This window comes from Hydractinia symbiolongicarpus, chromosome 12 (assembly GCF_029227915.1).
Source record: "Hydractinia symbiolongicarpus strain clone_291-10 chromosome 12, HSymV2.1, whole genome shotgun sequence".
NCBI classification, from domain to species: Eukaryota; Metazoa; Cnidaria; class Hydrozoa; order Anthoathecata; family Hydractiniidae; genus Hydractinia; species Hydractinia symbiolongicarpus.
The window spans coordinates 22,169,545-22,183,778 of NC_079886.1; the positions used below are offsets into that span (position 1 = coordinate 22,169,545).

The following is a 14,234-nucleotide window of genomic DNA, read 5'->3' on the forward strand; positions in this document are numbered from 1 at the left end:
AACTAAAACCACTAAGAGCGTACCTTGGCAAACTTTCAAAATCTGTTAAAAAACTTTTATTTTCTGATAAACTTGATATAATTCCGTAAAATGTTTATTAATAATATTATATATATATATATATATATATATATATATTATTTAACAGGATACCATTACAAAGTTGCAGGGTAATCGCGAAATCCCTTTGCCTCGGCAGCCCAGGGACTCGAACCCGGGATCGTCGCATCAGATGCACCGCGGGCTCTTATCCACTGAGCCACGTCGTCGGCAAAAAGGATTCGTGAGAATCCAGACAACTTTGGTATTTCGGCTAACAAGCCTTCGTCAGCGGATACCAGAGCCAGTATTGAGCACTGCAGGAACTCTGGGGCAGCTCGAGCTATATATATTCCAATGTGGAGAGCAATTGTGAGTGCATATCATTTAACAGGATACCATTACAAAGTTGCAGGGTAATCGCGAAATCCCTTTGCCTCGGCAGCCCAGGGACTCGAACCCGGGATCGTCGCATCAGATGCACCGCGGGCTCTTATCCACTGAGCCACGTCGTCGGCAAAAAGGATTCGTGAGAATCCAGACAACTTTGGTATTTCGGCTAACAAGCCTTCGTCAGCGGATACCAGAGCCAGTATTGAGCACTGCAGGAACTCTGGGGCAGCTCGAGCTATATATATTCCAATGTGTAGAGCAATTGTGAGTGCATATCATTTAACAGGATACCATTACCATGAGCATGGAGTATTTATATTTTGGTTCATTATATTTCTGGCAGTTACCAACTTTTGTTTAGCATTTCTTAATCTTTTTTTGTAAAGTTCTGTGGCTGATTTTTTTACCAAGTTATTAGCATTCTCATATTTCTGTTCAAGCTTTTGGAAACTTCTTTCTGAAACGACAACATCTGGCAAGTCTGTCACTGATAATCTCTTATTGGAGCTCCAGTGTTCACAGCAAATATACCCATTATTCCAGTTAATACCATCTGTTTTTAAAATCTTCCGATATTGCGATTTTAAAGATTCTAATCTTGGTAAACGATAAAATTTTAAAGGTTTCCCATCAATACCCAAAGTTGTGTGGTTGTTGAAACACAAGGCTGATGCACAAGACCACTTAACCATTGTTTGTTGTAGTTTTTAGCTAGCTAACGTTTGTAATGACACCTTCCAGTATATTCGGAAAGGTCTTCACCAAGTGTTAAACTATACGATTATGCAGCTAAATGTTTATAATAACGTTATAACATAATTTAAAGCTGGACGTTTTGTGTTTAACTCCATTTGCTTCACTTTAGAAGCCCAACAAACCCCCCATTATGGATTTTTTTCCCCACAAGCAAAACATTAGCGCCCATTCCTCCGGCCTATGAATTTGGCTAATACAGTCAATTATTATAAGGGGGAATAATCTAACTTCTACAAGGTAGTAGCGGTTTGAGTATTTCAATATTTTTTTATTAAAGGTTACCCAATTTCTTAATTTAAATACTGAGTCACTGCATATGCAATCCATGCAATGCGAAGCGCACTAGCAGCACGCCTATAATGACCTCTTAAAACTTAACCTTTTTTACGCGATCCCTTGGGTAGTCAACCGCACAGTTTGACATGTTGTTGTTGCGAGTCAGCCATTTTGTTAGTTTTTAAATAAAAATTAATGCTGTAAAAGAAAGGAAAGGAAATAACTCCGTAGATAAAAGATATGTCAAGAACGCGAGAAAGTTCCTGACGATTAACTCAATTTATTGGTCTGGAATTACATGAAACATCCGTGGGATTAAAAAAAACATTTTTTAGAAAACAAGTCGTAATTAAATTACAAGCGTGTGTTAATAAATTTAAATTCTTTAGAAAAATAAACTACAAAATAATATATATTTATAAATTTATGACAAAATGTTGCGGAAGAATCGTTCCCCCACAAACATGTAATTTTGCAAAAGCGCACGAAGACGGAAATATTGCAGAAGCCTCGTTTCCCTACGAAGACGAGGAAGTTGCGTAAGCCTCATTTTGATGTTTATAAAGCATGGCTAGCGTCTAACAAACTTACCGGCAGAAATAAAACAACTCTCTTGCTGAGATTTATTACACCGCGCTTCCGACGTTATTTAAGAATACTGCCGTTTTATAAATCTATAAGAGCTTGAGTGTTGATTTTTTTTAAAGTGAAAACTTAAAAAAATATAAATGTCCGGTGTAATAAGGGCTTAATATTAACAAGAAAATCCAAGTTTAAATCCGAAATTGGCTTGGTTTTTGCTTTCAATCTTAACGTCACTCGTTCCAAAACACACAATAGTGAAGTAAAGTTTCGTCGGATGTCAGATGTCGGATGTCGGAGATGCGTCGTAAAAATATCTTAAATGCTTGTGTTACGACTTACTTTCACTAAGCATATTATAACAGCGATCACAAACTCGAACGGGATCACTGAAACCCATTTCCAAGATCGGGAATTTCATCGAGGTACAACTTCCACAAAACACTCCCCCACATTTGCGACAATGGTGCTAAAAACAATACAAAATTTATATTGAGAAGTAAGGAGAAGAGTAATCAAAACAAGTAATAAAAGTTCATCCAGATACCGAGTTCTATCTTCTACTTACAATGTTTGTTTCGACTAAAAATAAAAAATAAAACTTACTCTTCTTTTAACTGCGGTGAAGCGCACCTTACACGCCATGCAGTTCTTCGTCTCTTGATCATGCACCCATGCCCGTATAACACAAGCAGCTGTGTGATCAGCACCGCACGTTATACCCTCCACAGTCTTATACGCAAGGGATTCCACCAAAGCTGGCATGGGCCTAAAAAATTCGAACCGTCAAACAGTAGCCTTTTTATGTTTGTTTGTTCACAAAAATACGAGAATATGTATAACCTGTCCTTGTGATCGGCATGACCTAATCTCCCTCCAGCACCTCTTCCCCACGTGTATAAAAGTCCAGATTCTAGAAACAAATGGCAGCACAAAATAGTAAGCACGCAAATTAAAAAATTGAAATTTTAACTTAAGTTCTTTTCTATCATACGATGAAACTGCGCAGCATTTTAAATTTTAGTCTTTGCTAACCTATAACAGCAGCTGTGTGTGCAACACCACAATCAAACCGCACCACTTTCTCACTTGTTGGTAAAGGAACATTACACGGTGTAGACAAATATGGTGCATCTTGACGAAGATTTATACCGAGCTGGCCATATTGTCCATCACCGAATGCATATAACAAACCGGTACCTTAAAATTGAAATACTTAAGATTAAATGTTTATCTCTTTTTGTCTCAAATCAACCTAATGCTCCTTTAATTTGTTTTCGTTTTTTTCCTAATTTACTGATAGTCATTATTCTAAAAAACAAATGAAAGAATAACAAGAAGCCCTGGGGGCTCTAACAATTTCCGATCGCTACCAAAATATTTGATGAAAACCTGCTAATTCGTTGTGTTATCGTGCCAAACATTCGAAGAGGTTTGGTGCATGAAGCACAAAGTTACATTATATCTTACAACAAACGCAAACAAAACGAAACGTGTCTTAATAAACTCATATTTTAAAAGAAATTGCTAACACAAAATACAGCTTATCATTCATGGTTGAAAGTCTTGCGCTTGAAACGTTTATGGTCTTAAACGGCATTTAGTTGACAAAAAATCAAAATTTTGATGTGACCATCATTTTCAGCACACTTTTTTTATTAACTGTGCCAATTTTTGTCGAAAATAAAATAGTCTTAATTTTTGGACAAATTTTGGCCTGAAATGACATTTAGGTGACAAAAAATCAAACTTACTTTATTTGTTAACTGTGCCAGATTTAGCTGAAAATAAAGTGGTTTTAATTTTTGGATCAATTTTGGGGTAAAATGACATTTAAGGTGGCAAAAAACCAAAATTTTGATGTCACCATCATGTTCAGCATACTTTTTTTTGTTAACTGTGCCAAATTTTGTCGAAAACAAATAGCAATTTTGGCCTAAAACGTCATTTAGATGGCTTCCCAGTAGTTAGGGAGCTTGGGTACGAAGTTTAAATCTGTGACGGAGGAACGTGAAATACCTTCGGGCGCGGAAATTCAAAAATAGAAATACGACATATTATGAACAACACATGGATTCTAGGTTAATGCGGAGGCTACATATGTGCTACGACTCGACCAATTAATCAACATATTTTTTCGTGCTTTAGGTAGGATTCAAAACAGATAATATAGCGTCTATTTCAATCCACGTATCAGGTCAAACAATCAAAACAACATAAGGTCTAATTTTCTTTTATCTCTTTACCTAATTTAGGGTGAGGTAAGCATGAAATGAGTCATAAATTATTCCCTCCCAAAATCCAGCTAACCATTTTTTAACAACATCTGTTCAAAAAGCGGAAGTGGTTTTACATATTTCGTACTTATAATCCTTCCCACGGTTCGCCCTACTTTATAAAACATTCCTTTGGTATTACATGCTCTAACAATCTCAGTCAACATCAATATCAATTGCAGAGTCAATGTGTATCATAGACTCATAAATTACTTCGTTCCCTCCTCCATGATAAATATTCTATATTCTAGCCAAGCTTTGAAAAGGGGTGTGGTCCATTGAAATTATTTTGACTGATTAATGACTATCATCATTTAATAATACGTAAGCAAAAGCAACCTCACTTACAAGATAAAACTACGGTATGTTCTCCACCACATTTGATATCTTGGATTTCTTCATTCCTACGTGTATAAAAAGAATGAATTAAAAAGAATAAGCGGAAGATATTAAAGTAGAATTTATTTAACTGAGTTTAAAATTTTGTTAGACAAACCCCAATTAGAGAAAACCAGTAAAGTTGGATTAAATTCGACTTATTAAAACATGAACCTTACCAAAAGGTTGAGGGAGCTTCATGTGGAAGATTTCGTGCTTCTGTGTCACCAGTACCTAGCTGACCCTTGTTATTAGATCCCCATAACCACACATCGCCGTCCGCTATGATGAATTATATTTCAAAACAATAAAAAAGTCAATACATAATTTAAGATAGTAGCATTCTGCAAAGCACACACCTGTTACAGCTCCTGCGTGTTCAGAACCACATGAAATTTGACTTATTTTTACATCCTTTAAACTTTCAATTAGGGTCGGCTGAACACAACTTTCATAATGTCCAAGGCCTAACTGACCACTTCCATTTTCACCAAAAGAAAATAATTTTCCGTCCGATGTTAGCGCTGTAAATAATACAATAAAATAAAATAATACAATAAGTATAGAGAAAATGAATCTGCGAAGGAGGGACAAAACTATATTCATGATTTTCGCTGCAGTTAATATATCATTAAAGGGAAATACCACGAGACTATACGAAAGTGTAAACTAACGACACCGCACTAATTAAACACATCAGGCCTCCCAAGTGAGATAAACATATTTTGAATTCAAAAATGCAATACGACTTTACAATGTCGATATTGACGTCAATGTCAAAACACGTAACATGGACATTTTCACAGAGATGACGGGCAAGATGAAGCAGTTATTTTTCATTTACAATACGCTGCCTAAAATTAAGACAGCTTTCTTTTCTGACGAAAACACACACTTGATACTCATTCCAAACAATTTCTTGTTTTGCATGCACACTGACTTATCCTACTTCTCCACGGAAATTCGTCCTACGCGCTAGCAACCACATTTGGCTTACAGACGACGAGTATTTTAATAGAGACTAGTCAGTAGTCTGTGAATAAATCCACGGGTTCCACAGTCCTTTATATATCACATTTTGTGTTTCCGTAACACGACGTTTTTCTTACGGACAAACGGACAGAATATGGCTATTATTAACTAGTGACAGGGACATTAATATCGAGCAGAGAATTAGAAAAGTCAAAAGATGACCTCTCTAAGAAATAGTGGCATATTTTAGAAATTCAACGGGTTATTAAATTTAAGGTTGCGTAAAACGCAGTAAAAGTTTTCCCCCAACTGTTGTTTAATAACATTGCTTTAAAATGAGACAGATTTTTCAACCTCTCTAAGGTCTGGTTGTGTACGCTTATTAAAATTATGTACGCAAGAAAACTATTAATTCACTCTGTGATGTCTTTTCTCATGTGGAGCTTAATAGGAACCGACAAAAACCTGCAATTTGAGAGGAATATTAAATAAAAGATTTGTTATTCGCATCGCAAAAACAATTTGCAACGACAAGATATAAAGAAACTCGTGAAGACCACACATCAACAAAGGTAGGTGTTGTTTAATTCAGTTTAAAAGAATAAACTGAATTGTTTAAAAGTTTGCTTACTGCCACAAGTTTAAAGAGAAAAGTTTTAAGTTCAACCTCACGGGAACAAACACATAGATATATCCTATCTAGCTTGAAACATGACAGAAACAGTTTTAGATAAGCAAAAGCGCCTCTGTTTTATCGAGCATGTGTTTGGTTTAGATTTCACACCTCAATAATAAATCAACTATATTGTGAAGAGAAAAAAAGATTTGTTTAAATTAGGATAAAGTTATGACGAAATCTTGATCACATGGTTGTCATCTTCATTTTTTAAACTTTTAATCTTTATGTCGCATGAACCAATTAGTATTATGTGGTGACAAGTGTTACGATCTTGGATATAAATATTAAGACAAAGACTTCGTCATTTTACAAAGACTGAAAAAGCGTGCCCAATCTGCAGCCGAAAAACTGTAAAGTCGCTGCTTTTACACACGTTAAGACCAGGCAATTAGTACTTAAACGCATTTGCTAGTATTTAAGCAGAATAAAATAATAAATGTCAGGGCTAATTCATCCTGCCGTCAGCAACAAATAGCTTTTTTTAAACAGTTGAATGTTACAAGATTCTATGCTTATTTTAAACATTGGTAAGTAAACATTGAAAGATCAAAATGCGTGAAACAAATAAATACCCTATGTAATTACTTGTGGTGGAGTTTGTTTTTAGAGTGAACTGTATCCCAAGTAATCTTAATAGCATATTAGCTTGATAAAGAAAGGTTCCAAGTTAATTGTTACATAGGTAAAAGCAGTAAGGTGAAATTAGAGATAAATTGAAAAGTGTTTATACTGTGTTTTTAAGAAACTCTGAAGTTCCGGCTAATAAAAATGTTTTTAGATTACTGTAAATCAAGGGTAACATGCTTTATAATTTCTGCAATGGTTTTAAAGGGTGTGGGTTTTGCATTCTAAAGAATCTTTCACTTGATTTACTTCATCCAAGTAACTAGTGTTTATAAACGTAAAGAAAACTTGTCTTAGGTATTCGATCACGTTTCGTTATCCACTGCCGCACCCACACTCCACTGCCACGTCAAAATTAAAAAATAACACCCTTGAATTCACAAGCATTCGCACATACGTTTCTATAAAGCGTGTGCAGACCACCCCTCCTATTGACGTAAACATGTTACCTCGGAGCAACAAATCCTTAAGAAACAAACTTAGGTGCGCAATATTTTTTTCGATAACACCTTGTTTCAACGTTTTGATGAAATGGATAAATAATTTAACTGTTTTTTTAAATAAATCTGACGAAAAAAAAAGAAAAATTACAAGAAACATATTCGCAATTACTTAATAATGACGTAAATTCTTGAAAAAGCGAAAACATACAAAAATATCTTTATGTCAACAATAGAAGTTTGAAGTGAGAAAATAATGAAATTTTATGTTGCGACACCTTATGAATCAAGTGGAGATATTTTTAATGTTTAGTTTAATATAGACTTTTGCTAGCCACAATGAACCTAGGATTGCTTGAACCAAGCCTCAGTGCTTCTAAAACCATGCATAAATTTCGTGTTGTATTTTCAGAGATGGAAAATCGTGCGGTGAAGATAAACAACCAAGAAGAAGAACGGCTTTACCTCAAAATGAACGCATATGAGACACAGAAGAAATATTTCGAAAAGGAAATGCAATCCCAACAACGCACACTCATGTCCAAGTTGACACAGAAATTAAAATTTACCCAACTACAGCAAAGAAAATCTGCTTATAAAGTCCCAACAAGCGAAATTGATGAGCCAATTCGAATGGAGGCAACGCAAAGAAGGCGATCTGAAATTATTGTAAAACCTCCAATTTTCATGAAAGCAAGGAGGCATTCTGAAACACTTGGTAGCAACACGACCTCCTCGTTGCTGAACAAGCGAAATTATCTAAAGCCTCTTTTAACCAAGAGTTTACAGACCGAAAGAATTGAAGCTTTTTCAAATGTATTGAATTGCTTTCCAGAAAGTTCAGTAATGTCTGCAGACAATTCACCAGCGTCAGTACAGAGATCGTTATGCCCAAAAAATGTCGTCCTGTCAGCTGGAAACTCACCATTAATGCCGAGAACAGACAGTTTAGCTCAACAAGAGTCACATTCTGCACTATGTCTAAATGTAAAGTCACCTTCAAAAGAAAACAACCGAGCAAGGCTACACAGAGAGTGGTTCAGTTCAAACGACAACTTGATTATGGAGCAACGAAAGCGTGATGTATGTTATGGTAAAAGGGATAGTTTTGTGTTACCTGCTATTGCAATACAGGAATACACTGGTCAAGTGTCACTAATTAGCAAGAAAACAAATCGAAGAGAAAGTGCTATCATTGAAGAGTTTGATGACAAAGAAATAGAAGATAAGGAATGAAAAATTGAAGATAAAACACACAAGAGCGACAGGGAGAGTGTAAATTGAACTAAGATATTAAACTCTAGAAGAACAATTATTACGTAATGAAGATGAAATTGTTTGGCGAAATAATTGAAAGTTTTCTGTTGAACATCTAAAACCTACAAGCGCATGAAAAAAAAATTCAAGTACTGCTTAAAAATTCTTGCAAGCAATCTTACCTATTGTAAATTCCAAACCACAAGCCACCTTTATGATATTTTGATCAGACAGAGCTTCGACTTTTAAGGGAACCGATTGTTTTCTATCTTTTATTGTATATCCTAGACGAGGTCCAGCTCTTCCGAAGGTAAATAACTCTCCAGTTGCTATGAAGTGAATTTAAAGCGATTAACAAGGATTTAAATACTAGAATTGTAGATTGTTGTAGTTAAAAAAATGTTTTAATTTGTATTGTCCTATTTTTAACAAAAAACACTATATGGAACATGTATACCTGAGCTCTCTAGGGACTTCGAAAGTGTTAAGATATCCATTATATATGTTTTCCTAACAATGCTAACTCAAACTCAAAATGTACACCTATATGTCTTAAAAGCCCTTAAAAGCGTTTATTTGAATCTGTAGTGTTTCTTTTGGGTAATATCAAACTACAATAAAGGCAGTTTGTTGGCATTGGCAGTACAGACTCACACCATCCGGCCTGTTTATTGACATGTAAATAGGACTTAATTTCACATATAAAATCTTTTGTAAAAAATAGCCATAATACAAAAGTTCAATTTTGAAAAAAAAAAAACGCCCCCCCCCCCCTTAAATAAAAAAAAACATCTTCATCGAGCACCCTTAATAGTATAACACCCCAGTTCCTTGTTAAATCATAACGATACTAAAAACAACGTACAAGTTACAACAACAGTGAAGTGAACATAGAAAACAAACTAAAAAACAACGTGCAAGTTACAACAACAGTGAAGTGAACATAGAAAACAAACTAAAAAAAACGTGCAAGTTACAACAACAGTGAAGTGAACATAGAAAACAAACTAAAAAAAACGTGCAAGTTACAACAACAGTGAAGTGAACATGGAATACAAACTAAAAACAACGTACAAGTTACAACAACAGTGAAGTGAACATAGAAAACAAACTAAAAAACAACGTGCAAGTTACAACAACAGTAAAGTGAACATAGAAAACAAACTAAAAACAACGTACAAGTTACAACAACAGTGAAGTGAACATGGAATACAAACTAAAAACAACGTACAAGTTACAACAACAGTGAAGTGAACATAGAAAACAAACTAAAAAACAACGTGCAAGTTACAACAACAGTAAAGTGAACATAGAAAACAAACTAAAAAAAACGTGCAAGTTACAACATCAGTGAAGTGAACATAGAAAACAAACTAAAAAAAACGTGCAAGTTACAACAACAGTGAAGTGAACATAGAAAACAAACTAAAAAACAACGTGCAAGTTACAACAACAGTAAAGTGAACATAGAAAACAAACTAAAAAAAACGTGCAAGTTACAACAACAGTGAAGTGAACATAGAATACAAACTAAAAAACAACGTGCAAGTTACAACATCAGTGAAGTGAACATAGAAAACAAACTAAAAAAAACGTGCAAGTTACAACATCAGTGAAGTGAACATAGAAAACAAACTAAAAAAAACGTGCAAGTTACAACAACAGTGAAGTGAACATAGAAAACAAACTAAAAAAAACGTGCAAGTTACAACAACAGTGAAGTGAACATAGAAAACAAACTAAAAAACAACGTGCAAGTTACAATATCAGTGAAGTGAACATAGAATACAAACTAAAAACAACGTGCAAGTTACAACAACAGTGAAGTGAACATAGAATACAAACTAAAAACAACGTGCAAGTTACAACAACAGTGAAGTGAACATAGAATACAAACTAAAAAACAACGTACAAGTTACAACAGCAGAATGCAATTCACTGCATGCTATAGAAACTACTTGCTTTTCGAGCAATGCTCCTATTTGTAGAGGCATATATCGATCTTGGATGTTGTTCATTCCCAACTTGCCACCTCTGCCTGATCCCCATCCAAATATTTCACCAGTTCCTACAATAACAAATTAGATATAAACCAATCTAGTGATAGCAGAATTTTAGCAGATGAAAACCATTTAACCCTATTAAGATATTGTAGGAACAGGTCGATGCATAAAATGTCAATGGACGATAATAACGAAACTGCTAATGCGTAGGTGGAAACTTGTCATACTTGTAGAAAGTCTTAATACAAACAAATAAGCCATTTCCAAAATTTTTTAATAAATTTGGAATTTAAAACATTACTGATGCTAAAGCCTTAATCCTTGATAAATTTATTGACTAAATAGCAAAAATTATTTTCATATAAAACAAATTAATCTTTTAATGATGGTAAAAATGACGTCATATTTGTATTTTAATGATAAATGTAAAATTCCCGTTAAGAAAAAGTCACAAAATTTCAATGCCCAATTACATTCAGAATAAAAGTGATGCCCAGTCAAAAATGCAGTTTGAGCTCCTCCTCTCCCAACCTCGTATCTATACTATACTCAATATATTTAATTTCCTTTTTTAAATTGTTTTTTCTTTCATTTTTTTCTAAGAAGTAACAGAATCTTGCGAGAGGAGCTTAAATTTGGCTAGGGTATAAGACAACATAGAAATACCTGTTACTGCTAATGTATGCTCAGTTCCACATGCTACCTGTCGCACATCACGACCTAGTAAAGCTTCAACAACGCGTGGAACTAACTCTTCTGTTTCTTCACCATGACCAAGTGTTCCTTTTGGACTTGCTCCCCACGTATAAATGTCACATTCCTCTAAAGGGAGCATAGTATATAGTTAAAAAAATAATTTGTAAAAATAATGTTTTTTGACCTGCAATTTGCCATCTAAGTGGTATTCACATAAAATGACTTCTTTCACAAAAAACGGGCCTACAAATGCAAATGGTATTTCATGTCGGCATTTTTTTTGTTGACCTAAATTAATTGAATTTTTTTTAAAAGGTGACAAGAAAATCTCAATGGGCCTGATATGAGTAAACTAGTAACAACAATTATGGAAGCAACAAAAAACAATTTTTAATTTCTGTGAGGGGGAACATGAAGTCTTTATGCAGACTAAGAACATAAATATGAGAGAAATTCAAAAAAGAACTTTCAAACAATATTTTTAGCTTAACAAAGTTCAACACCATTTGTCAACTTGAATTCCCTTTAAAGTCATGCAAATTGCCAACAAACACTCTTGAATGTGTTGTACTATATGCTGTGTAATAACCTTCACACCCTTTTGAGAATTATGCTGCTGAAACTAGTATATTTTAGGCCAACCTATTTCACTGTCCAACTGGTTATGTGAAACAAACTTTTTAAAGCTAGTGATGTTTAGGAGAACAAATGTGTTGCTGACCTTGTTTCATAGACAACCGATCACCAATTAATCCAAACTCTAGCTAAAAAAAAAATACTTGCTTGTAGTGCTAAGAGAGTGTTACAGCTACCCAACAATGCTAGTTTTTAACCGTTTCTAAACAAAAGTCAACGAAAGTCCTCCATGAAAAAGATAGTATCTTCAAAAATGCAACTCTTATATTGTTGTGTTTTCTACTGTCAATTAGTGTTGATACCTTGTAACTACTTACTGACAATTTGTTTGATTCTTCTGTTACTGCATCAACAATATTCTTAACACCATCAATATCATCAAAACCATCCAGTAATGCCTAATAATGAAATATTTATAGACTCTTAATAAAAAATTTACAAGGATTAAGCATTTGAACGAACTGCAGTGGTCCTTGATAGATACAAGAATTATCAGTGAAGAATAGATATCTGTTACCTGCAAACCAACTGTCCACGTGTCATATTCTGTTCGATCTTTGCAAACAATATCCAATGAACGCTGAACATTTGCTTGCTTGTACAAAACTGAAAAACTGATAGCCTACAAAAAAAATTAAATGGTAACACTATTTTATTCTAGATTTTACAATCTTAATGGAAGAAATTTCTGTAAGAATATATTTGGATTTTTGGACCCTATTTACACAATTACCACATTTTGAAGAGCAAATCACAAAACTAACTAAAAAACACAATGGATTAACCAATATTGTGGAAATAAATGTATTGTACTCAATCGAACTGATGCTGCGATATATTTTACACTTTACACCTCGAAAGAAAATAGGCAGAGGTACAATTCTCCCTCTTCACAAGAAACAAAATGTTAATGTTTTATTTATTCACAGAGCTTTTAATAACACCAGCAGTTTACAAAAAAAATTCTTATTGAAAAAATTTGCTCTGCATAAAGTTTACCTTCTGGCCTCTCAATCCAAAAAAATAATGCAAAAATTTCCTTCGAAGTAGTGGATAATGCACAAACTAAAGTATGTACCGTAAGCTGCACATAGTAATTTTTTAAATAATATTGATTTACAATAACTACCTCATATTCAGGTATTGGATTGTCTTCGAAAACTTTTGTTTTTTGACCATGCTGCAATTCAGTGATATGGTGGATAGCAACTAAACACAATACAGGAAATTGACAAAAGAGCATAAAGCATAAAGTAACATGAATGAATCTAAAAACAAATTTTGGGCTTTACATAGGAAAAACAAGAAGTATATAACTAAATCTAAAATAAAGGACTACACATCAGCGAAATAAACTTACCACATGTTTCAGATTTTAGTTTATTTGGAGATTCCCATTGTAACGTTTTCAAATCTATAAAACACAAATTCTTGTATAACAAAATGTTATGGACATGTTCCATACTATTCATGACTTGCTTATTATTTGCAAAGCAGCAAACCTGCACATTCTTCTTAAACTTAAGATAGGTTCTTTCAAGGCCATCAACTTGGCTTACCTGAAGTTATTTGGAATTGACGAAAATGTGGACGACCCTGAAAAGCAAATTAAATTATTTTATCCAATGCAAATGTCTTAACTAGACATATTAATTTTACATCTGAAGGTTTGTTTCATGAACAAGTATTAAAGACTTGCCATGCGTCCAGCTTTTAACATTAGAGAACCTTTAACCATTTGTGATAGTGCTTGATGAGGACCATCCTGTTCTTTGTCAATACCTGTCATATTGTGTCTAATCTCTTAATTAGTAAAATCTATAAGAAATATTTTAAACTAGAGAAAAATTATAAAAGAAATCATTAGCAAAGTTTGTTCAGCTTTCATCAGAAATTCCAAAATGTCATTGGTTGTTTGCCATGGCTTAAATTCGATTTTTGGTGATCTAGTAGATTTAACTCTGAATCAACCAATTTAGTGAATTGATGAGTATATTGTAATATTGAATGGTTTATTGGACCAATTAACAACGTTTCAAAATCTTGAACAAAAGTAATGTTTTATTTTCTAAAGAAAGGTAATAGCCAGATTGACTAAATATTTTACAATAACACTTAAAGAAAACAAATTCCTTTAATTCTGTCAATTAGGTTCGGCCATTAAAAATGCCCTTAGATAAAGGTTTTCCCCTCTCAGACTTGAACTTAATAACTCTGCTACCACTAC

General features: G+C 33.9%; 2 protein-coding genes across 2 annotated transcripts; one reads left to right on the forward strand and one right to left on the reverse strand.

Annotated features, from left to right (window-relative positions):
- Positions 1-1,774: 1,774 nt before the first annotated feature.
- On the reverse strand, positions 1,775-14,151 carry LOC130622774 (uncharacterized). Its single transcript, XM_057438283.1, has 17 exons — positions 13,707-14,151; positions 13,567-13,603; positions 13,368-13,421; positions 13,137-13,216; positions 12,525-12,629; positions 12,325-12,405; positions 12,093-12,135; positions 11,342-11,497; positions 10,585-10,740; positions 8,855-9,001; positions 5,060-5,224; positions 4,880-4,982; positions 4,671-4,726; positions 3,082-3,246; positions 2,890-2,959; positions 2,653-2,815; positions 1,775-2,515 (listed from the first exon to the last, which is right to left on the reverse strand). Exons 1-17 carry the CDS (start codon positions 13,794-13,796, stop codon positions 2,378-2,380), a joined length of 1,809 nt encoding a protein of 602 aa, XP_057294266.1. The 5' UTR covers positions 13,797-14,151; the 3' UTR covers positions 1,775-2,377.
- On the forward strand, positions 6,585-9,253 carry LOC130622777 (uncharacterized). The gene is made up of 2 exons (XM_057438286.1): positions 6,585-6,878; positions 7,828-9,253. The coding sequence occupies exons 1-2, from the start codon at positions 6,845-6,847 to the stop codon at positions 8,649-8,651; spliced, it is 858 nt and encodes a 285-aa protein (XP_057294269.1). The 5' UTR covers positions 6,585-6,844; the 3' UTR covers positions 8,652-9,253.
- Positions 14,152-14,234: the final 83 nt, after the last annotated feature.